Below are 23,621 nucleotides of genomic sequence, written 5' to 3' on the forward strand. Positions count from 1 at the left end.
GGAGGTATTTATGAGATGTGTGGACATAGCACTAAGGGACATGGTTTAGTGGTGAGTCATTTCCAACCTGGATGATTTTATCATTCTATGATTTTATATTCTTTTTAAAGTCACAATTTATGGGGTTAGGAGATCTGATGATCTGTTTTCTTTTCTTTACCCTCTTCATTAACAAATAAGTTCCTTGTTTAATGAGGAAAGAGTAAATATGTATTAATCAGAGATGAGAAAAGCATAGAGACTAGACAGATTCTCAGTCCAGTACTTAAGATTTCTTCTGATTCCAAGGAAATGTCATTTCCTCATTCCCAAATTACTGGGAATTGCTTTGTCATCCATGTTTATAATGTTTAGCTCTTGGTCTTTCTCATTTGAGGGCGATGGGATTTCTCAGCTATATTATCAGCTTCACTGGAGAAATCTACACATGACATTTGGTTGAATCTCATTTACTTCTGTGCCTTGTTGTAGGGCAGAGATGTGACCACTGACTAAGTTAAAGGAGAAACTAAATGAACTGTGCAGGAACAGGAACAGCAAAGGCTCTTTGAGTCACATGGACACACTCACAATTTTCTCAAAAGTACCCAGTCGTCTCAGATCTTTCTGTGGTCTCATTGGTGTATTTGGCTCCCCAGACAGTGATGGGCAGCAAGGCCACTTTTCATCCACAGTGAGGCAGAAGCCAGTATACTTTTTTTTCTCATTAAAAACTAACAAGTAACAGGGTTATCCAGTGTTTTATCTGGGGACTTTAATATGCTGTGCTGGAAGCATTTATTGGCAAACATCCAAGGGCTTCTATGAGTGCCACGTGTAATATTGTTCCATGGCTAAATCTTTGTCTTATAGCTCAGAAACACTATAGACACAGTCTTGGATATTTCAGACATTCCCTGGGCAATTTTCCTAATGTGGAAAATCATCTCTGAGGTCCAAAATCTTCAGAGCTGAAACAGAATATTTTGGAAATAGGGGGCATCAGCTCTGGTGCTCTATGGTAGTTTCACCCTGATGGGCAGGTAAACTTTACCACCAGTACTCTCTCACTCCCCCTACTCACATAAAATAAAAAAGGGCTCAAAGGCTGAGATAAGAACAGGGAGATCACTCACTGATTACCATCACAGGGAAAACAGATTCAACATAGGTAGATTAATGTAACTATGACTAGTGAACTAGAACACTGAGAAACTAAAAGCAAACTAAAAACACCGTCCCCCCTCCATTCCTTTCTACATCACCCCTCTCTCCCCCTCTCCCTGAGCAGCATAGGGGAACAGGGAATGGGGTCTGCAGTCAATCCCTGATGCTCTCTGCTGCTCCTTCGTGGTCACTCTCTGCCCCTGCTCCACATGGGGTCCCTCCCACGGGATACCGTCCTTCCCAAACTGAGCCTGTGGGGGCTGCCCACAGGCAGCAGCTCTTCAAGAACTGCTCCCACATCAGCCCGTACCACAGGGTCCATCCCCCAGGAGAAAACTGCTCCAGCATGAGTCCCCCACAGGCAGCAGTTCTCCCCAAAAACCCTGCTCCTGCGTGGGCTCCGCTCCATGGGCTGCAGCTCCAGCCTGGGGCCTGCTCCTTCAGGGGCTCTCCATGGGCCACAGCCTCCTCCAGGCCACATCCACCTTCTCCACTGGGGGCTCCTCCATGGGCTACAGTGTGGAGATCTGCTCCACCGTGGAACCCATGGGCTTCAGGAAGGCAGCCTGCTCCACCAGGGGCCTCATCACAGGCCACAGGGCCTCCTCTATTCCTGGAGCACCTTCTGCTCTCCTTCTACACTAACCCTGGCATCTGAAGGACTTTTTTCTCTTTACATTTTCTCACTTCTCTCTTCCAGCTGCTGCTGTGAAGCAGGTTTTTTGTTTGTTTATTTGCTTGCTTTGTGTTGTTATTGGTGGTTTTGTCCTTTCTTAAACCTGCTGTCACAGAGGCACAACCAGCATTGCTCACTGGCTCAGCTCTGGACACCAGTGGGTTCCTTTCCAGTGTTGGCTGGAGCTGTCCTTTATCTAACAAAGGACTGTTTCTGGGCTCTTCTCACAGAGGCCAAACTTGTAGCACCCTTTACCCCCCTACTACCAAAACCTTGCCAGGTACGTCTAATACACATTGCTCTCTTTTTTCCACTGCTTTTTATATGCAGTAAAATGAGGTCCATCTGGTTAGGAGAACATGCCCTTAATACACTTGTTCAATTATGAATGGAAAACAAGCCCAAGGACTTACTTTGCAAGGCAACTTTTGTATATGCTGTTTACCACTCTGATCCTATAGACTATTATCCCTGTAATATATGCTGCTGGTGTCCCAGTGTTCATCTTGACTATCAGCCTAACTTGTGCCATGGTTTGGTCCACTCACCTTCTGAAGTAAAGTTTAATTCTCAAGGCATCCTACATAAGGCAGACCTTGCAATCAGAAGAAACCCTTGGAAGTCAGTAGAGAGACCTCTAACTTAGGAAGTTATCTGTATCACTATGAAGATTTAAATATTTTTCCATTTCATTTACAACCATCAAAAGTTTTATCAGATATCATTATTTGTCATCTGCCACATATTGTTAAATCTAGGTAATCATGAAGTGGTTTTCACACTCAAAATTCTGAGAAACTCCAAACAATATGTTCAAGCTTGCTTTTTCTTCATCATTATTATTGTTTTAAAGTATTTATTTATTTTAAATGAGGGTGTAAACATTCTGTGCAGATGGCCTCTTCCCTTCCCCCTCCACCCCCCGGAGAGGGAATCTGTTTCTTTTGCCGCATGTTGAAGTTTCACCAGTCTAGGGTATGGAGAAGTCCTTGAGGTAGCTGCCAAATAATAGTCCAAGCCTTCAGGCATACTTGGATCTTTTCATTTTTAAGTAAGGCCATCATTAAAATATGAGCATACATAATTGCATCATAGCACTGAGCAGGATTGCAGGCTGGTCTGGATGTCTTTAAGCATAAGGATTTATAATACATTGACCTGCTATTCATTGCATTCTTTCTGCATCTCTTCATAAACAGTACCAAATCAGAGATTTTAACCTTACATTTTAGAACAATAAAATTTCTTGGTTTAGGGGTTGCAATGAAATGCAGTAGAACACTGAGAATACTCAGATGATTCTACTATAAAAACTCTAAGTTTAATTTTAGGATCTTAAACCCAAAAGACAGTCTTACAATGAAAGCAACTCTCTTAGTAGATGGGGTTCAATTCACAAACAAAAGTGAACTGAATTTAGTGGGAGCTCAGTCAGTCTAAACATCATGCATTTAAATGTGACTTTCAGGAAGTGTGTTTTAATGCTTTGCCATTAGTCTTCTGCCGGTCACACTTTGGATTTCAGTGTAAAATCAGAATTTCTTCCCAACTTGAAACTTACTTTCATTGGCAAAGAGAAATTATCTGTCTTTCTTAGATTTCTCAAAGACTTGTAGATAAACAAAGATCACCAAAGTTAGAGTAATGGGAGCTACTCATAAAATGTAAGATAAAATAGAAGATAATATCTCTCAGCCTTTTTATGCTCATTACATAAAACAGGGCTAAAAAAAATACATCCTCACAGGAGTGTGCCATGGAGGGCTGGTCAGAAATTTTCCATAAAATAGTTTCTTTCAATAAGTATCATGGGAAAGTTAATAGGCTTTGCATATCTCCATCTGTGGGGAAGAATACTTTCAACAGGAATCAAATGAGTTGTCATGAGACTGCACTGTCATTTCAAGGCTGGTTGTTTGCTGTTGTTTAATAATAAATACAAATCTGCCTTGAAAAAAACTGATTTTGGATTATTTGTGGTGTGTAAAAGCTTAAAAAGCAGATCTGTAAAGGTGATAGATGCATAACTCACCCCACAAAATTCTTTTGCTGTGAACTTCAGTTTTCACACAAGAAGTTGAAGATTCTGTCCAGTATGAAATACTAATATCAAGGTGTCTCCATATCAGCTGGTTGTTTAGGCTTTCCATTTCACTATATCTATGGAAAGATATAACTTAACGAACATTAACATGAGACATATTTTTAGATACTACAAGGTATACCATCAGCCCATTGCTGCTTTAAAAGGGTATTCTCCTGTAAGCCCTCTGCATTGCCTGCTCAACTGGCACAAATATCTTGTTACTATAAGACATCTAAATCATATATCATCATATATTCTTGCTCAAATCCATGGCATAGCCAGAAAAATAAAATAAAAATAATAATAATAATAAAATAAAATAAATAAAATAAATAATAAAAATGGTGTAGCTTATCATAAAAGAGGCTTTTCATATGCTTAGTCATACTCCACACACCTTTGACCATATTGAAATCCCCAGGGCACAATTCAGTTGCCTAAACATCGGTGTATAGTACCAGTGCACAAAGATGCACAAAGATAACCTGCATGGCCTCAAAACACGTAGAAGCAAGGTGAACTTAAGTTCTATATCATGTCTACCAATTCTGTGCTGTCGTTGTAGGTGCCATAGGGCATCTCAAGTCAATGAAGATTCTTACACATAGGAAACTGACTTGAGTTCTCTTTGATTGTAATGGAAGTTTAGGCACTGTTGACGGATACAGCTACAAGTTGACGTCTTTGCTTACATATGTTAATAACAGACTTTGTTCCATTCTGTTTTCTACAGTCTTGTTCAGCATTTGAGAACATTTAAATCTTCTGCCCTCATTCTTAACCCTATGGATATTTTTTTCTGGGCCAATCTCTGTAAGGTTTCACTACAGTATTCCAACTTTGTTCTTCAGGGTGTATTGAACTAATATATGAACAAAGTACTATTTCTTTTGCTCAAGAGTGGAAATGTTCAAAGACAAGCAGACCAGAAGAATTCTTTGCTATTCAATACTTTCTTAAACTTAGAATTCGTGTCTGCTGGAAATTAATGATTGCAGGTATTGTCAACTGTTTAAGTTGATAGTGGTTTATTTTACACACAAGATCATTAATATCTTATACATCTCTCAATATAGTCAGTTCCCCCAAACAGGACCCAGAAGATCATACAAGCACTGTAAAAATCACAAAATATTATAACTAATAATGATAGTTTGGGACTTTATTTTTTTTTTTTTTTGCTCTCTAATAATCTTAGCTTTTTCACATTTTCATTTCTCTGGACTAATGAAAGACAGAAATGAATATAAAGTGCAACACAAAATCTTGAAATCACCTGACTCATAAATATCAGAATTGAAAGCGCTAAAAATAATCTTATCTGTATGCTATGGTTGATATTGTTTCTGCAAGTATTAAAAACATCAGACAATTATAATGATTTTTTTTTTTTCTTGGTAAGCCAAACATTTCTCAAAAACAAACAAATGAAAAGTTTGAAGTTAAAGCCATATATTTTTACCTCTCTACAATTTTAAACTGAAAAGATAAAGATATTACTATAAATCCAAATTTCAAGAGTCCAAACTTCAAGAGTCATGTGGTATCATTAATTGATGTCTGCAAAATAGTCCTTATAAATATTTAATTATCATTTTCCTCTCATTACTAACTGGAGATAAACATAATTTCCTGCTTTGAAAAGTGCCTGGAGACATAGATAAACATTCTAAAAGTGAGTTATTTGTTAATCGCCTTTGGGAGACCTTTCACAAAAGACTGGACCATTCCCAATCTGAAACGGAGACATATTTCCCCACTGAGTTCTTATTTTGGTTAGGACTCATATAAGTTTGGTTTCTTTCTTAGGATACTGGTATTCCTAGCAAACAAGATTCCCATGTCCAGCAGAGACAGAAAGATCACCCTGAAAAACATGTTGGAACCTTTCCCATATTTGTTTTCCATATGTCCAGTATTCTGGCAATTGTCCATGTTTTGTATAACGTCTATTCCATGGGCCACTGTTTTTCTACTATTTTCTTAAACAGCTGGAAAGACTAAGAAGCCAAAATGCAGAGGAGAGGAATTCTCACTGAAATGCAATGTTCCCATTTCTAACCTATGTGTGGCTCTCTGTTTTAGATCAGGGTTTACTGAGATGGTGCCTCAGACACCCAGAGAGTTACCATAAGGGCAAAATCTTAACTAGAATGAGATGAAGTAGTCATTGTTTTGGAAGAATCACTGTAATGTGTTTTTTCTCCCTCACCCAAACCAATATAAAATATTGATTTCTGAAAAATATCTGCAGAGCCAAAAATCAGCTTATTATCCTCTCCTTGTTTTCTTCTTCCCTAAGCAGAACTGGGATGTCTGAAATAAATATTTTAAATACTGCAATGACGTTTCAACCTCTGAAATAATTTTCCACTTATGTTTCTATATGAAAGTTAAAAATCATTAAAGATTTTTGGTTAGTTGGTTCATTGCTTTCTCTTCTGTTTCTGTTCTTGTTTTTCCTACAAGTTATCAAAATGATTTATTACAATGATGAAAAGAATTTGGTTGCCCGTATGAAGGTGTCTAGTACCACATGAGATGCCCTGAATCTTATGTGAACAACTTGTAGTGTACACGTAGCATTTAAGCAGGCAGGGCTGGAGTCAGTTGCCTAAAGAGTGGTCTCTGGTACCATTTCCAAAACCCTTGCAAAGCTGTTATCTGACACAGGAACAAACATGCATGCTCCTGTATCTGCAAGTGGAAGCCAGACAGATGCCCAAAAGCATCTCAAGTGACTATAGATATCTATGGGTGCAAATAAGTGCTTCTTTAAATTTAAATTAAATTAATCTACCATCAGACTGCCTGACTACTCCACAAATACATCATTTCAGTTATTATTAAGTGAGGAGCAACAGTGAAAATCACCTGCTTTGCAGTTCAGGAAAACAAGAACAAATTCAGCATTAACTTGAGAAAACGCCTTATTTAGGTGAAAGATGCAATGAGGTAAATCTATTCTAGGAAATTCAACACCACCACAGCAAGAAATGTTGGAACTTGGGTATTTTTACTATTAATTTGTTAGGAAAATCTGTGGATTTAGCCTAGCTGAACTAGCCCTAGGTGAAATATTTCCTGGGTGTTGTTGGGCCTTAGCAATGGCCAGGAGCTATTCCCTAATGGCAGTTTGGATTCCCCACTGTTGGATATTCAGAGGGTTTAGCAGCATAGACAAGACCAAACTGTGGCTATTGCCCTGGCATTGCATAACTTATTAATACATATGCAACTATACATAATTCCATGTAGGATAATCAAAGCTTGTTGTTTAACAGTCTGACCTGGGAGATTGGATAAACCACACAGAACTGGTTTCATATACCTGAGAAAGAAGGGAGCCAAACCTTCTGGGACAAGAAAAGTAGCAATGCTGCAGGGTCTTGGGCATGGATTTCTCTTGGTCTCTCTGAAGTCAACAATACTGTGTCAATCTGCATCAGCCACAGATCTGTCCCACGGTGTTTCAGAAGTGATACTCCTACCAAAAACAACCTTTGAAGCTGTGTGTAGTCTGCTTTTCTGCTCTATTTTTTTTTTTCCTTTCTGTTTCTCCTGCAGGTAATAAATAGTTTAGGGAGCAAATCTTGAATTTCACTATAGCAAAATCAGCTTACTGTAAACTCTTTGACGTATGTGAGTGCAAATATATTTATGTGTGTGTGTGTATTTCTTTTTCTCTTTCTGTCTCCTTCCCATTTGTAGTTTGATCACTCATGGTTTTGGAACTCCTGCAATATGTGCTGCCCTAAGCACTTTCCAAACTGTTCTCAGTGAAATGCTGAACTACTTGGAAAAGCACACATCGCACAAAAACGGAGGAGCGGCGGAATCCGGCCAAGGACACGCCAACTCGGAGAAAGCCCCCCTGCGGAAAACTTCAGAGGCTGCTGTGAAAGAGGGCAAAACAGAAAAGACAGACTAGCTACATCAAACAGAATCTATTTCAAGAGAGTCTTGCTGCTGATATTTTTTTTAAATATATATATCATTGAGGGCGATTTATCTCCAGTGGACCAAATCCAAAAAAAGGGGGGAAAAACAAAAAACATAAAAAAAAAGAAAAAAAAAAAAAAAAAAGAAAGAAAAAAAGAGACATATTAAAACAGAGAAAGAGAGAGCATGAGAGAGGAAAGTATTCAATTCTAAGAACAGCAGTGTACAGTAATTGTGTGATGAAATTGTCACTTTTTTTAAATTTATGTTGCTCTAAACTACTTTTTTGTGCACGTAGTATTTGATTGTTCTGAATGATACACTAACACTGTTTTTATAAGCACTTCTGGACTTGGCTGAGGTGGCACATGAAATTTGTCACAGGCTAACTTGAAGCACTTTCTTCTCTGGCAGCACAGTTAGGGCCAGAACATCGGTTGTGGGACATGCAGTTCCAGCATATTGGTTTTGCTCACATGCTGGATAGATTGAAAGAAGGGCTTCTTCTGATCTATCAGAAATGCCTGATCCAGACATCATTGGGAAAATAATATGGATACCTGACAAGAGAGAAATCCATGGGTCATGAGACAAATGAACTGTCTGGTATTGGGGGCTGCATATCTCCACGTGGGATTGTACAATAAAGCTGCACTGGAATGAGACCAGAACCTGTTAGGAATCTGTCCTGGCCATTCAAGCAGCTAAGGTGTCTTTTGTGAGAAGAGCATGGCAAACTAAATGGGGAAAAAAAAATCCATACTTGATAGTTTAATTAAGAGCCCTGATCCCTTCATGAACTTCAGATTAAATGACTGCATGGGCTTCTTTCTTCTATCTTCTCAGCCCTTGGTCCCACAACACTGCAGTCTGCCATACCTGGGTCTCTGTTCAACAGGATCAATGCAGGCAATCGGAGTCACCTTTTGTGTTGCCATGATTTTATGATGCTTTTTCTTCAACAGCTTGTTTCTGCAGCTTTATTGTTTTCAGAAATCCATCTGAGGTGCAGAGGTCTAACAGAATCCACTCATTTACAGAAAAAATAAAATAAAATAAAACCAAAATGACATGCAAGACAGATTGGTACAGTCCACAGCAGCTAAGTGGTTAATTACTGTGTATTTTGAAATATTAGTTCACCACCCAGCACATATCCTCACAAAGAAAACATTGGGGGCATAGTTTGAGCTCAAGCCTCTGAGTCAAGAGGCATTTCCCAGCCACATTCTGACTTCTTCAACAAGACTTTCATTCAATTCATTTTCTTGTTTCTCTCATATCATTTTATTGAGAAAGTTAGGGAGGATTGATATTGTAGGGTGGGGTTATACTGACCATCAGACTCTCTAAAATCAACATAATAAGATCTTTTCTTCCAAAAGATAATTCATCTCTTTCTACAGCAGGAAATATATATATATATATATATATATATATATATATATATATATATATATATATAGTTGTCCATGTGTAAGCATTTACAGTTATTTGAGGTGTTTTAGGGTGTCCAAGACAGCCACATAGTTTTAACAGATATGTCAAGAAACCAATAAGGTATCTGGACTCTCCTGAAAGACGATATGGAGGACCTGAGAAGACAGTACTAGAGACATATGGGTGGCCACCTGTCCTGCACACCGAATGCCTAGGATGGCTGGAAGGGATCGTCTGGAAGTGCCTGTCTTTCTCCATGGATAATAGCTGAAATTTAATGGTGGTATTTTGTATTGCACATGACTATAACTGGACTGGTCACCCTCTTCTCCCTATAATCAGTAGAGAGAAAGAGGCACTTATGGTGTACTCTTCATCTTACCTCAAAACAGCAATGAATCATGCCCTTGAAGTGTTTCTTTTTCTAAACTAGATAAAAAGGAAAACAGGGATAAAAGTACTGATACACATTATCATCTACTAGAGCTAGTTAAAATACCTTACATCTTGCATGACCTGCTTTAGATTTATCAACCTAGGGGTTATAAAAACTATCCAAAATCATTTACAGGTATGTTGTAGGGAGCTGATTAACAAGATCATCCTCAGCTTTGAAAGTTATGGCATGGTACTATCCCTCTTGAGATCAGTGAGAACATTGTCATCAAGGCAAGAAAACAAACTAAAACTGAGTCCCTATTTGCTTGTATAAGGAAATTAGAAAGAGGGAAGGAGGAAAGGAGAGAGGGAGGGAAGGAATCCTATGATTTTGCTTAGTCCTTGCTCATAGTAGGTATATAATTTAGGTACCTACTTTAGTGCTATCAATCTATCCTCCCTCTATGCAATGAGGGAAACAGATGCATCTCCATGGGATTCCTCCTCCTTAATTCATTAAGATCAGCTAAGTGCCTAACAGAGCATAAACTTTGCTGAATGAATTCCAGCACCTTTGCAAAGAGTGCTAAAATGAAATGAATGTTCCTCCATGATATCTTCTACGGAAACATTGAAGAACCATTCTAGAACATGAAATATTTGAGTGTGGGAGTAGGTAACCACTGGTTAAAAGTGAAAAAGAAATTCATTGTTTGTCTATTGTCCAAACTGAGGGGGAGAAAGAGAGAGGGGAGAAAAATTTAAATGTTTGCCCGTGTCAGATATGCAGATTTGCCACATAAAAATGTACTGTAAAGCAATTTATTTATGGACCTGCACTTCAAGATGATAATGAATTTAAATTATATTTTAAAGGAGGAAAAAAAAAAAAAAAATGCTTTATAAATCCTTTTCAAGTTTTTCACTAAAATATCACTCTTCTGGAGATGGGGGAATGACTGGTTGTATAGATTATTCTGTAAAACTGTTGAAGAAACAGTGTTTTATTACAATCATACTCAAATGTCTGTTATTGGAAAATTGTGCGTATACAACATTATTGGAAATATTCACCTATTTGCAATATGGTCTAAGGTTCCAAAAATAATTTACCTAAATAGTTACATCTTTTCTGATTGCATAATCACTACATGTCTCTGCCCTGCAAGCAACAAATTATTTTTGACCTTGATTATCCTTTTATCTATTAATATTAAAGAAAACCGAGCACTCTTGAAAACCCAGAACATGCAGTTTCAACCTTAAGGACCTCTACAGATTTTGGGGAGGGTTTCAGTACAGATCTGATTCAAGCTGATTGAATTCCTAGATGTTCTTATCATTAAGTGTCTATCTGAATTTACATCCTCATCTTTCTTATTTTTCTTTTAGTATCTTAGCATATTTTAAAGGCAAAATTGTTTCAAAAGGGTAGCTGCAAGGTTTGTTGACATTCACAGGCTCTCTGTTATTTATTTTAATCTGTATTTAGTTTTATTGGAAGAAAAATGTATATTTTGCTACCTGTTCTGTTGAATTAGTTATCAGAGCAGTTTCATGTCAAAAAGCCTTTGGTTTTCAGAACAGGAACTTTCATTGTGGTTTTAATTGATGAATTCACTGATGTTCCTATTAAAAATTCAGACTAAGTTCTCATTCACTTTTCACACATACATGCACAATGTTCCCATGGGGTTTTGTTTGTTTATTTGTTTGTATGTTATTGTTTTCCATTTCTAAGTCCTTGTCTCTGTGGAAAAGTTCCCACCTCAAAACACAGTCATGAATTAGATCAGCCTGAAGGAAGGGCATGGTTTGAAGTTACTGGGTGCTCACCGGTAGCAAATTCAAGTATATTTGTATCTTTTTGACTTTGAAATAAATCTGATGACAAAAGATGTTCTCCCTTTGAAAGATCATGGAATTATTTATTTCACTCTGGTCAAAAACATGTAAGTAAAGACAAGTGACCAAACCTCTATGGCCAAAGCAATTAATCATTACAGTTTTTGAAACATAGAAATGCTTAGATTCATAGGTCATGTTGGATGTGTATTTGGATCCTGTTGTATTTCAGGTTATTTCCCAGCTTTGTATACATTACACCTCTCCCATCATGACTATCAGAACACATTAAGTAGTACAGTTGACCCCCAAAAAAGTCATTGCTGCTTGGATTTATTAGCAATTTAATGATGAAGTAAACACACTGACTAACCACATGCCTTTCTTTACAGAGTAAGGTATTACTCACTGTGAGTAAGACAAGTACAAACAGCTCTTGCATTGACTAAGTTTATAAGGTAAGTCTCCAAAAGAGCTAAGAGTGACATTGTTACCTCCAACTTCTGCCCTAAGATCTGGATTTCTGTTCACAAAGACCTCCATTAGTACCACTAAATAGCAGAGATGTGTAGCAAAGGGAGAGTTTTATGCAGGTGATGAGAATTGGTACAGCATTCATGTGGTCCATAAAGGGGAGTGAACCACAGACAAGCAGCAACCTACAACTGAAGACTATCAACAGTTTTGTCCTTCGGGCTGTCATCCGAACCCCTAATTCTTTCCAGGTGTCATTCTGTTGTCTTGGAGACCTGGCACAAGGGGTGAATTTGGACTTTTCGTTTACTTCTTTTTATTTTTTTTTAAGACAAATTCCAACATTCTTTGGGAAAAGACTTTAGCTCTCCAAATCAACAAGGAATCTGCTCTTTGAAGCGTCTCTTTAACTTTTGCTAAAAACAGCAACTACTAAGGAGGCTCAATGTATACTCTTTCCAAATACTGGACCTCTGTGTAAATATTGCCCCAGCTCATCTCTTCTGTTGAACATGACTCAGTGGCACAGCTACTACTCACAATTTTGCAGCAAGGCTCAGGAGGGGCTGCTTTAGTGTCCTAAGAGCCAATTTCTCTAACTGCCTTTGTTTGCTTGTTTGTTTCCTCATACCAACAAGCAGTTTTGGTCTTAGATATCTTAGGTATCCAAAAGGGCTTCTGATGAGTTCCAAGGTAATTTGATTTTCTTTTACCTTTTGGAGAGATAACTCTGCTGCTCTACTCTTTATTTCTATGGTCAAGTAAAAAACAAAACAAAACACAACAACCTCCATTAATAGAAGACACAAGCCTGCAACACAAGGAAAAATCAACGAACAAATATACAGGAGCTGTAATTATAAAAATAGCATCTGCCTCTGCCCTTGTTACAGGTTCAACAAGACTTTAAGTACAGATGTGTGGGGAATGAGGGAGGGAGGAAGATAATGTCATTTTCCTTTGCCAGGTGAAAGTCATTTAGAGAGGTCTAATCTTTATATTATTATTATTATTATTATTATTATTATTATTATTATTATTATTATTTCTATTCCTTGCTTTTCTTTATTTTGTACAATTAATTCTATTCTGTACAGCAGCTGTTGTGATTGTATTTAAATGTGTGTGCACTTGGTCACCAACAATGTCCTATTTATTGTTTTTTTTTGTTTGTTTTGTTTGTTTTGTTTTACTTAATTTAATTTAATTATTATTCAGTGGTGAAAAAACATAATCTTTTATATTTCTATTTCATATACAAGCTACCTGTTTTATGTGAGTCTATGAAGATAATGACCACATTTGAATGAACATTTCACGGCAATAAAATCTATGTTGATTTAACCCTGAATTCTCTGTGCTTGAAAATAAAGTCTATGTGTGCATAAAAAAATGGACAACCAAGTTGTCTAGGAACTGTCTCTCTAATTACAGGACCTAGAATTCCATCTGATATATAAGATACACACATCAGAGGAACACCAATAATACTATCGCTATACTACATAATAATACTATATTGCTATACCATTGCTCTACTACAATGAAGAAATCAGCTTATGCAGAATTTAGAAGTATATAGGGATTATTGCATGTAATTGTGGTTATCGTAAATATTTATCTCATCTTGAAACCATTAACTCAATTTCATTCTTGGTATATCAAGAGAAAGATATAATGCTTGACAATTGTCCTGCCCTAAAACAGGGATCCAAGCTAGATGTGATGATTTATATTAGTTTCATCTTTCCCAGTTGACCACAGTGGAAAAGTGTCAAGAATCTAAATCCATCTCCATTGACACTGGACTCAACCTAGAAAATTAGCTAACCTTGAATACTAATATTTAGATAACCAAACTAAAATGAGAAATATGCTCTCAGAATTGCCATTCGCCATGATTGCATAGAAAGGCTGTGACAATGCTGACAATCAAATGCACATCTCCACAGTCTCAAATTAATTCTTTAACCTTCTGACTGCAAGCATACAGCAGTTCAATTCCAATTCCTACTTCAGCCAGGGGTCTGCAAGCAGTCTCACTCTAGATTTTGGTCCCAGTGTTGTGGTTTGATTCTTCTCAGGCAGGAAAAAAAAAAAAAAAGAGAGAGAGAGAATGAAATGTGTTTAGATGTAATTAGCATCCCTCTGCAGGTTTGATTTTTGAAGTAATGCTAGCTTGGATGTTTAACCAAACTTTCCAAAACAGATTGATCTGAAAAGTTTTGCTGAAAAAGAAAAAAAAAAAAACCAAAGGAGATATTTTAAGCAGTTTCCCAGACATATTATTTCAAAACTATTTGGAAACCTGAGGACAATCTTTTCTGTGTTCTTTCAGTTCTTACAGAAATGACTTTATGAGTAACTCTAGACAATGACACACCAAGGGCAGAGCTGCAATGCCAAAAACTTCAGAAGGATTTCAGGTGAAAAAGGAAATAGTTTGGAAGGCAACTTGAACATGTTTGAATTTGGTTTATCCAACCCACACCTCTGTTCCCTATCAAATGAACTCTCACTAATTAATATTACCCCTTATTCTTCTGGGAAATACAATTTCCCCAGTGCTACACTGAATTCCTCTGATCAGTTCTGTATGTGCTCTTGTCCAAAGTCAGAGGACATATAACTCTGACAAATTCATCAGTATTTTAAATATAATCACGTGAGAGGTTGGCTCTGCCATCTCTCTTCACTTTGGTGTGTAAATTTTCCTACTCACTCTATTAAAAGAAAAAGAAGAAAAACCCACTGAGATTTGCAAAAGTGCAATGCCAAAATACATGCCAATGAGCAAAAGTAGCCTCTAATTTGTAGACACTGCAACATACAAGAAGACGAAAGGCAAAAAATATTGATAATAAAAAATACACCTTTACCAGAGTTTACACATAAGCACTATATAGAGAGTTTGTACTAATTTGCATTCTAAGTAATTGACAAAGCAAAACAAGGGAAAAATCTGTAAAATGCTGAGTACACTGAACTCCCAGAATTAGAAGAACTGATGTATGGCAATATTTGCATGTGTTCAATGACAGAACTCCTACTTATGTTAGAGAGGCTCGGTGTTCATTTATATTTTGCTGAAAAATGCAGATTTTTTTCTAGGTAAGCACTAGAAGCCAAACTAACAAAATGGCTAGCTCCTTAACTGCTATTTAGGTTCATACCCCTGTTGAGAAGACATGACTAAGAAATTAATGAGAACTTCAAGCCTTTCAGTTGTTGTTCCTGTGGGCAAATGTTCATGGTTTTGTTGTTATTTCTGCTTGTTTTACTGGAAATATATTTGAATTATTGATGTGTAAATGCAGATTCTGAAGTAACTCAAAATACTTTATTTTTGAAGAAAGCATTACTAGGATTACACTGAAGTGTGGGATATGGTTCTACCCATCTGTATCTCTTACACTAGACAGACCTATACAAAGATAATCAAGATGAAATCTGCTGTCATTTTATACAAAGAGACATAGTGGGGGCATGATTCAATCACACACATATAAACATCTAGTGACATCTTAGACAGCCTTGTCTATCCTCCTTGCCTTCCCACTGCTTCTCCAGAAGGACTGAGGTGTCTCACAGCTCCTTCACTGTATTTGTCAATGCCTTGCACATATCTTGGATACCCAAGGAATCCTGAGATAGTACTGTCAGCTTTCAATAAACATACATGTATAGTACAGTCTGCATACACAGTCTGCACATAAAGTACTCTGGTTCAGTTGCTCACACATAGTCAACAGCTGCCATTTCAGCAGCCCAGAGTACTCTGCTTGGTGTCCATCTGTCACTTCATCAGTAGCTTCATGGAAGCATGGGCTTTCCACAGGTCTTGTAGATCTATCTTAGCAATGTATATAAAAGCCTGATCGGTGTGTGTTCATGTTAAACAAGACAGAAACAGGCTCTTTTAACTGGTGTCCAATGATGGGAAAAGACATGGTGGACAAAAAAAAATAAAAAAATAAAAACAGGAAATTCCATTTAAAAAAGTAAGAAAAACTTTTTGTCTGAGACTTTATTTGAGCTCTGGACTAGGTTTCCCAGAGAAACTGTGGAAATCCTTAAAGATTCCCAGAACCTGGGAACTCTATATATGGTCTTGGGCAACAAGTTCAAGATGAATGCTGTGAGCAGAGTGGATGAACTAAGTGATCTTGAGATACCCCTTCCAACCTTCACCATTCTGTGATACTGTGAGCCCTTTGGACTGAGTTCAGTTGCTCACATAGAATCTATCATCTTTTGAAATAAGTAAGATATCCTGCCTCATATGTATGTACTTTTCCAGACAGAATGTATGTCATATTTTCCAGCCCCACTCAAATTCCTTAGATCCTCTTGTCCATAAATGCATGAAACTGTGAAAACTGCCTGGTATCAGTTTTAGTTATGGCTCAGTACCTGTGCCAATACAAACCATTGTACATACACAAGCAGTTTCAACACTGTCCTGGTTTCAGTTAGAACAGAATTAATTTTCTTCCTAGTAGCTGGTGGAATGCTGTGTTTTGGCTTAGGATGAGAAGAGTGCTGATAACACCCCGATGTTTTAATTGTTGCAGAGCAGTGCTTATACCAAGCCAAGGACACCTCAGACTTTTGCTCTGTCCTGCCAACAGGCAGGCTGGGGGTGCAGTAAGAGCTGGGAGGGGACAGACCCAGGACAGGTGACCCAAACTAGCCAAAGGGGTATTCCATACCATCTGACATCATGCTAAACAATATATAGGGGTGGCTAGCTGGGGGGAGGGGGCCTGACTGCTCGGGGTTAGGCTGGGCATCGGTCAGCGGGTGGTGAGCAATTGCATTGTGCATCACTTGTTTGTACATATTATTAGTAGTAGTACTATTATCATCATTGTATTATTATTATTATTATTATTATTATTTTCCTGTCTTATTAAACTGTCTTTATCTCAACTCACGGGCTTCACTTTCCATTTCTCTCCCCCGTCCCAGAGAGGGAGGGGGGAGGGTGAGTGAACGGCTGCGTGGTGTTTAGCTGCCAGCTGGGTTAAACCACGACAAACACCCTATGAAACTCAACATTTAAAGTCTTGGACTGGACATGGAGTTTCAGGAAGAAGAGTCCTATTACTGTTCTCACCCAAAGCCATACAGTTTTCATACATTTTTGTTAATACACTTTTAACACAAATATTAGTGAAACACCCTGGGCCATCATTATGGCCAGTTAAATTAAGGAGTTATCAAAGCATTGAACCTTTGCCAATTAATTTACAGTGTGAAGCCAGTAATAAAACTGCATGGAAAATTAAGAATGATTCATAAAGAGCACATTTGTGGAATTGGATACCCTGTGAATAAACTGATGGAAGTATGCCAAGATATCTCCTTATCTGTCAAAATTTGGATCTGAGAAATAAGTGGCCAAACTTCTCCTTTAAAAATGACTATTATGTGAAAATAAAAATGGAAAACAAAACCAAAAACAAACAAACAAACAAAACTTGTTTTCATGAAATAACCAAGGAATTGATGAATCCTACATCATTTGGTGTCTTCACAGCAACACTGGATGCCTTACTGCAAGACACACAGGCAGCAGGACTCATGATCTGGAAACTCCTTGACCCATTTCAAGCAGGAGAAGAAGGTATTTTGTTTGGTAAGTTTTTCAATCTATTTCAGTCTGTGTTTGTTGGTACATCCATTTGCAGATCAGTTAGGATAGTAAGGAATAGATTTTGACTATCCAGTCTCAGCTGCTATTCATATCTCAAATACCGTAAGTAGCTTCTTGTCAATTGTTTGCTCCTTTAGAGGAGTTGATTTTGTTTCTGTACCTAAAATGTTATCAGTCACTGCTGACACATAGATTATTTCAAACTTTGTGCAAAATGCAGTAAAGACAGCCTGTCCCTGAGGAAGATCATTAAAAACTTTCTGTAAAATTCAGAAAACAATATGTGCACATAATTTAAATCACACAAATGTGCCACAGCAGTTATCAACAAAGGTCATACAGTAAGAGGGAATGGTATGAGGCCAAAGCCAGATGAAACCCTTGACTCATTAGCTTTCAAAGAAAGTTACATATATATATTGTTATTTTATATAAAATATATAATATAATGTATAATTATACTCTTTTGTTATATTGTAGTTATATTTATTAATCTTAGAATAAGTGTTCTAGAGTTATGAAGTAGATCTCTTCTAGATCATATGTCATATCTTTCAGTACCATACTTCAGGGCTTCTGACCTCAAGAAAACCTCAGTTAGGTGCACATACCCAATCTGCAAAGTGTTCTTGTGAAGGTCTTTATCTACTGTACCTGATGACAAACCCCAAGATAAAAGTAGAAGAATCCCATCTCATAAACAAACTAAATACATGTATATATATTATTCAAGTGATGATGATGATTGTCAAGCAAGCTGGTTTATTTAACAAGCTTTTCTTTAATAATAAGGATTAGAATAATATATAAAGAATACCACGGACAGTGCATTTGTATGCTGTATTCTGAAATTGTAAAGATTTCTTCTAATTTGTAATGGCACTCTAATAATTCATGGGATGAAAAATTTCTAGTTCACTGAATAATGTTTGAAATTAATAATATTAAGTGAGTTTATTATTTACAGTGGAGATAAATGTACCTATTTTATCTCCTTCAAAAGCCAGCTCAGACAACACCTCCTTGTTTCTTGCTTTCATCAAGTTACAGAATATCCCAAAGGAGAGAGAATATCACACTACATTTTTTACTTCTAGCATTCAGTGCACTGGTGGTATCTTAATGACAACATATAGACTTTATTTGACTCAATAAAAAAAAAAAATAAATAAATAAATACTAATGGTCTTTGGTAGGTCTAAGGTTAATTCCAGGCAACTCTTTTTGCCCCTTATTCTATAGGGCTTCTCTTTGTACTCCTCATGAATGTGAATTTTGCAGAACAAGTACACCAAAAACTGAAAACTGAATGAGAACCTTGAAAGGACCAGACACTGACAGCCTCTCTGGGACAAAACTTAAACAGCTTTCTAGGTGATCAAAAGAACTATGAACAGTTTCTTATATACCTTCTCAAACTTGTCATGGGAGAGCACAACTGGATGTATTTCGTACTCACAGTTTGGAATCACAGTTTGGAATCAATCCCAGCCATTCAAAAGCAGCCCCTAGGGAGCGCGAGTGACCAGGAGCGCGGCAACCAGGGCGGGCAAACAGGGAGTGGAGCGGCAGTTAGCGAGGCAGTTCGCGCAGGGAGGGCAGAGCATTCCCCCCGCCCATACAAACAACTCCTCTAACAGCAGTCTCCCATTAGCTAGGCTGCAATGGTCTCCACCAGGCATGGTGCTCTCTCCAGGAATTCAGTACACACCCAGATCGACTGCCCGTCCAAAAATGCAGCAGTTCAGGTCACTGGATGCGGGGAGTGTCTGAGCCTGTTGATGCCATCGGCAGGAAGCAGAGAGACTGTGTGCGTGAGGTGCGAGCAGGTGGACAAGCTGGTCTGCATGGTGGCAGAACTCAAGGAGGAGGTAGAAAGGTTGAGGGCTATCACAGAGTGCGAGCGGGAGATAGACTGGTGGAGCAACTCCCTGCAGGGCCTCAAGGAGAGGTACCAGGGTGAGACACCCCAAAATGGGGTGGACCCCCTGCCCTGTCACCATCAGGCAGAGGACCTGGGAGTTGAGGAGGAATGGAAACAGGTCCCTGCTCAACCTTGTAGCCAATGCCCTTCCTTTCTGGCCCCTCCTTCCCAGGTGCCCTTATACAAGAGATTTGAGGCCCTGGAGCTTGAGAGACCCGTGGGTGAGGATGAGGTAGGAAGCCTACCCAGGAGGATGCCTAGGGTGAGGAAGTCAACTCCACGCCTCAGGACTGCCTCCACCAAGACAGAAAGAAGGGTGATTGTTGTAGGCGACTCCCTTCTCAGGGGAACAGAGGGACCTATTTGTTGGCCTGACCCTACCCGTAGGGAAGTCTGCTGCCTCCCTGGGGCCAGGGTCAAGGACGTTGCCAGGAAGCTTCCCAACCTGGTTTTCCCCTCTGACTATTATCTTCTTTTAATAGTCCAGGCTGGCAGTGATGACGTTGAAGAGAGAAGCCTCAAGGCTGTCAAACAGGACTTTAGGGGGCTAGGACGATTAGTGGATGGAGCGGGAGTACAGGTGGTGTTTTCGTCTATCCCTACGGTGGCAGGGAGGGGTACAGAGAGGACATGGAATGTCTACCTGATAAACTCGTGGCTCAGAGCCTGGTGCCAGCACAGAAATTTTGTTTTTTTTGACCATGGGGCGCTTTACTTGGCACCCAGCCTGATGGGAGCAGATGGGTCACTTTCTCTAAGGGGAAAACGGATCCTAGCCCGAGAGCTGGTGGGGCTCATTGAGAGGGCTTTAAACTAGGCAAGAAGAGGGATGGGGCTGAAACAAGGCTTGTTAGAGCTGTGCCAGGGGTAACAATGGCAAGGCTGTGGGCTAAGGCAATGGCCCAGCTGAAGTGCATCTACACTAATGCACGCAGCAAACAAACAGGAGGAGCTGGAAGCCATCGTGCAGCAGGCAGGCTACAACTTGGTTGCCATCAGGAAATGTGGTGGGACCACTCTCATGACTGGAGTGCTGCAATGTCTGGCTATAGACTCTTCAGAAGGGACAGGCAGCACAGAAGGGGTGGTGGTGTAGCTGTCTATATTAGAAAATCTTTTGATATTGTAGAACTCGAGGCTGGGAATAAGATTGAGTCCCTGTGGGTTAGGATTGGCGGGAAGGCCAACAAGGCTAGCATCCTGGTCAGGGTCTGTTATAGACCGCTGAACCAGGATGAGGAGATGGATTAGGAGTTCTACAGGCAGCTGACAGAAGTTGTGAAATCAATGCTTGTTCTCATGGGGGACTTCAACTTCCCAGATATGTCCTGGAAATACAACACAGCCCAGAGAAAGCAATCTAGGAGGTTTCTGGAGAGCGTGGAAGATAGCTTCCTGACGCAGCTGGTTATTGAGCCTACAAGGGGTGGTGCCCCGCTAGACCTTCTCTTCACAAACAGAGAAGGACTGGTGAGAGATGTGGTGGTCAGAAGCTGTCTTGGGCAGAGCAACCACAAAATGGTAGAGTTCTCTATTCTTGGCAAGGCCAGAAAGGGGACCAGTAAAACTGCTATATTGAACTTCCGGAGGGCTGACTTTAAGCTGCTCAGGACACTGGTTGGCCAAGTACCTTGGAAGGCAGTTCTGAAGGGCAGAGGAGTCCTGGAAGGCTGGGCACTCTTCAAGAAGGATATCTTAATGGCGCAGAAGCGGTCTGTCCCCACGTGCCCAAAGACAAGCCGGTGTGGAAGAAAACCAGCCTGGCTCAACAGAGAGTTGCAGCTTGAGTTTAGGAGAAAAAAGAGAGTTTATAATCTTTGGAAAAAAGGGCAGACCACTCAGGAGGACTATAAGGATGTTGCGAGGCAGTGCAGGGACAAAATTAGAAAGGCCAAAGCTCATCTGGAGCTCAATCTGGCTACTGCTGTTAAAGACAACAAAAAAATCTTTTTACAAATGCATCAGCGCAAAATGGAGGACTAAGGAGAATCTTCATCCTTTACTGGATGCTTGGGGAAACCTAGTTACAAAAGATGAGGAAAAGGTTGAGGTGCTTAATGCCTTTTTTGCCTCAGTCTTTAGCGGCAATACTGGTTGTTCTCTGGATACCCAGCACCCTGAGCTGGTAGAAGGGGATGGGGAGCAGAATGTGGCCCTCACTATCCATGAGGAAATAGTTGGAAACCTGCTACGGCACTTGGATGTGCACAAATCGATGGGGCCGGATGGGATCCACCCAAGGATACTGAGAGAGCTGGCAGAGGAGCTGGCCAAGCTGCTTTCCATCATTTATCAGCAGTCCTGGCTATCGGGGTAGGTCCCAGTTGACTGGCAGCTAGCAAACGTGACGCCCATCTGCAAGAAGGGCTGGAGGGCAGACCCAGGAAACTATAGGCCTGTCAGTTTGACCTCAGTGCCAGGGAAGCTCATGGAGCAGATTCTCTTGAGTGTCATCACGCAGCACTTACAGGGCAAGCAGGCAATCAGGCCCAGTCAGCATGGGTTTACGAAAGGCAGGTCCTGCTTCACGAAACTGATCTTCTTCTATGATAAAGTGACATGTTTGGTGAGGGAAAGGCTGTGGATGTGGTCTACCTTGACTTCAGTATGGCTTTTGACACCGTTTCCCACAACATTCTCCTCAAGAAACTGGCTGCTCATGGCTTGGAGTGGCGTACGCTTCATTGGGTTAGAAACTGGCTGGATAGCCGGGCCCAAAGAGTCGTGGTAAATGGAGTCAAATCCAGTTGGAGGCCAGTCACTAGTGGCGTCCCCCAGGGCTCAGTACTGGGGCCAGTCCTCTTTAATACCTTCATCGATGATCTGGATGAGGGCATTGAGTGCAGCCTCAGTAAGTTTGCAGATGACACCAAGTTAGGTGCGTGTGTCAATCTGCTCGAGGGCAGGAAGGCTCTGCAGGAGGATCTGGATAGGCTGGACTGATGGGCTAAGGTCAACTGTATGAAGTTCAACAAGGCCAAGTGCCAGGTCCTGCACCTGGGGCGCAACAACCCCAAGCAGAGCTACAGGCTGGGAGATGAGTGGTTGGAGAGCTGCCAGGCATAGAAGGACCTGGGAGTGATGGTTGATAGTTGGCTGAATATGAGCCAGCAGTGTGCTCAGGTGGCCAAGAAGGCCAACAGCATCCTGGCTTGCATAAGAAACAGTGTGGCCAGCAGGGCTAGGGAAGTGATTGTCCCCCTGTACTTGTCTCTGGTGAGGCCACACCTCGAGTACTGTGTTCAGTTTTGGGCCCCTCGCTACAAGAAGGACATGCAGGTGCTCAAGCGAGTCCAGAGAAGGGCAACCAAGTTGGTGAGGGTTCTGGAGAACAAGTCTTACGAGGAGCGGCTGAGGGAGCTGAGCTTGTTCAGCCTGGAGAAGAGGAGGCTCAGGGGCAACCTTATCGCTCTCTACAGGTACCTTAAAGGAGGCTGTAGTGAGGTGGGGGTTGGTCTGTTCTCCCATATGCCTGGTGACAGGATAAGGGGGAATAGACTAAAGTTGCACCAGAGGTGTTTTAGGTTGGATGTTAGGAAGAACTTCTTTACCAAAATTGTTGTTAGGCATTGGAACAGGCTGCCCAGGGAAGTGGTGGAGTCACCATCCCTGGAGGTCTTTAAAAGGTGTTTAGATGTAGAGTTTAGTGATATGGTTTAGTGGAGGACTGGTTAGTGTTAGGTCAGAGGTTGGACTTGATGATCTTGAGGTCTCTTCCAACCTAGATGATTCTGTGATTCTGTGATTTTCTGCTTGCACAGGGATATGTCATGACTGTTTCAGAATGACACCAGTAGAAGAAGGAAGCACATGATTAAACAGAGAGATATTACCATTTGGGGACTTTATTCTGAAAAATAAATGACAAAGGATGAGTTTTTCCTTTGACAAAGCTTGTTGTATCTGGATTGCACAATAGGAAAGGTCTCTGATGTGTGCTAACCCCTTTTCCCCCATGTTTAGGAGACTGCTTTTGACCCACACCAAAATGTTCCCAGTTCTAGCCATAATGGACCATGGAAAATCACAAGAGATTTCAGGATTTTAATGC

The 23,621-nt window shown here is 40.0% G+C and overlaps 1 protein-coding gene across 1 annotated transcript in view; it reads left to right on the forward strand.

The window, feature by feature from the left end:
• The window catches only part of TFAP2D (transcription factor AP-2 delta), a gene marked incomplete at its 3' end in the record, with an annotated part of 50,645 nt that extends 42,806 nt beyond the window's left edge, over window positions 1-7,839 (forward strand). Inside the window, exon 8 of the mRNA XM_082757342.1 lies at window positions 7,620-7,839. Coding sequence (XP_082613468.1) covers window positions 7,620-7,839 — 220 coding nt within the window. The remainder of the gene's footprint in view (window positions 1-7,619) is intronic.
• Window positions 7,840-23,621: the final 15,782 nt, after the last annotated feature.

The sequence above is a fragment of the Aythya marila genome (assembly GCF_965140915.1).
Source record: "Aythya marila genome assembly, chromosome: 3".
In the NCBI taxonomy this organism is placed as follows: Eukaryota; Metazoa; Chordata; class Aves; order Anseriformes; family Anatidae; genus Aythya; species Aythya marila.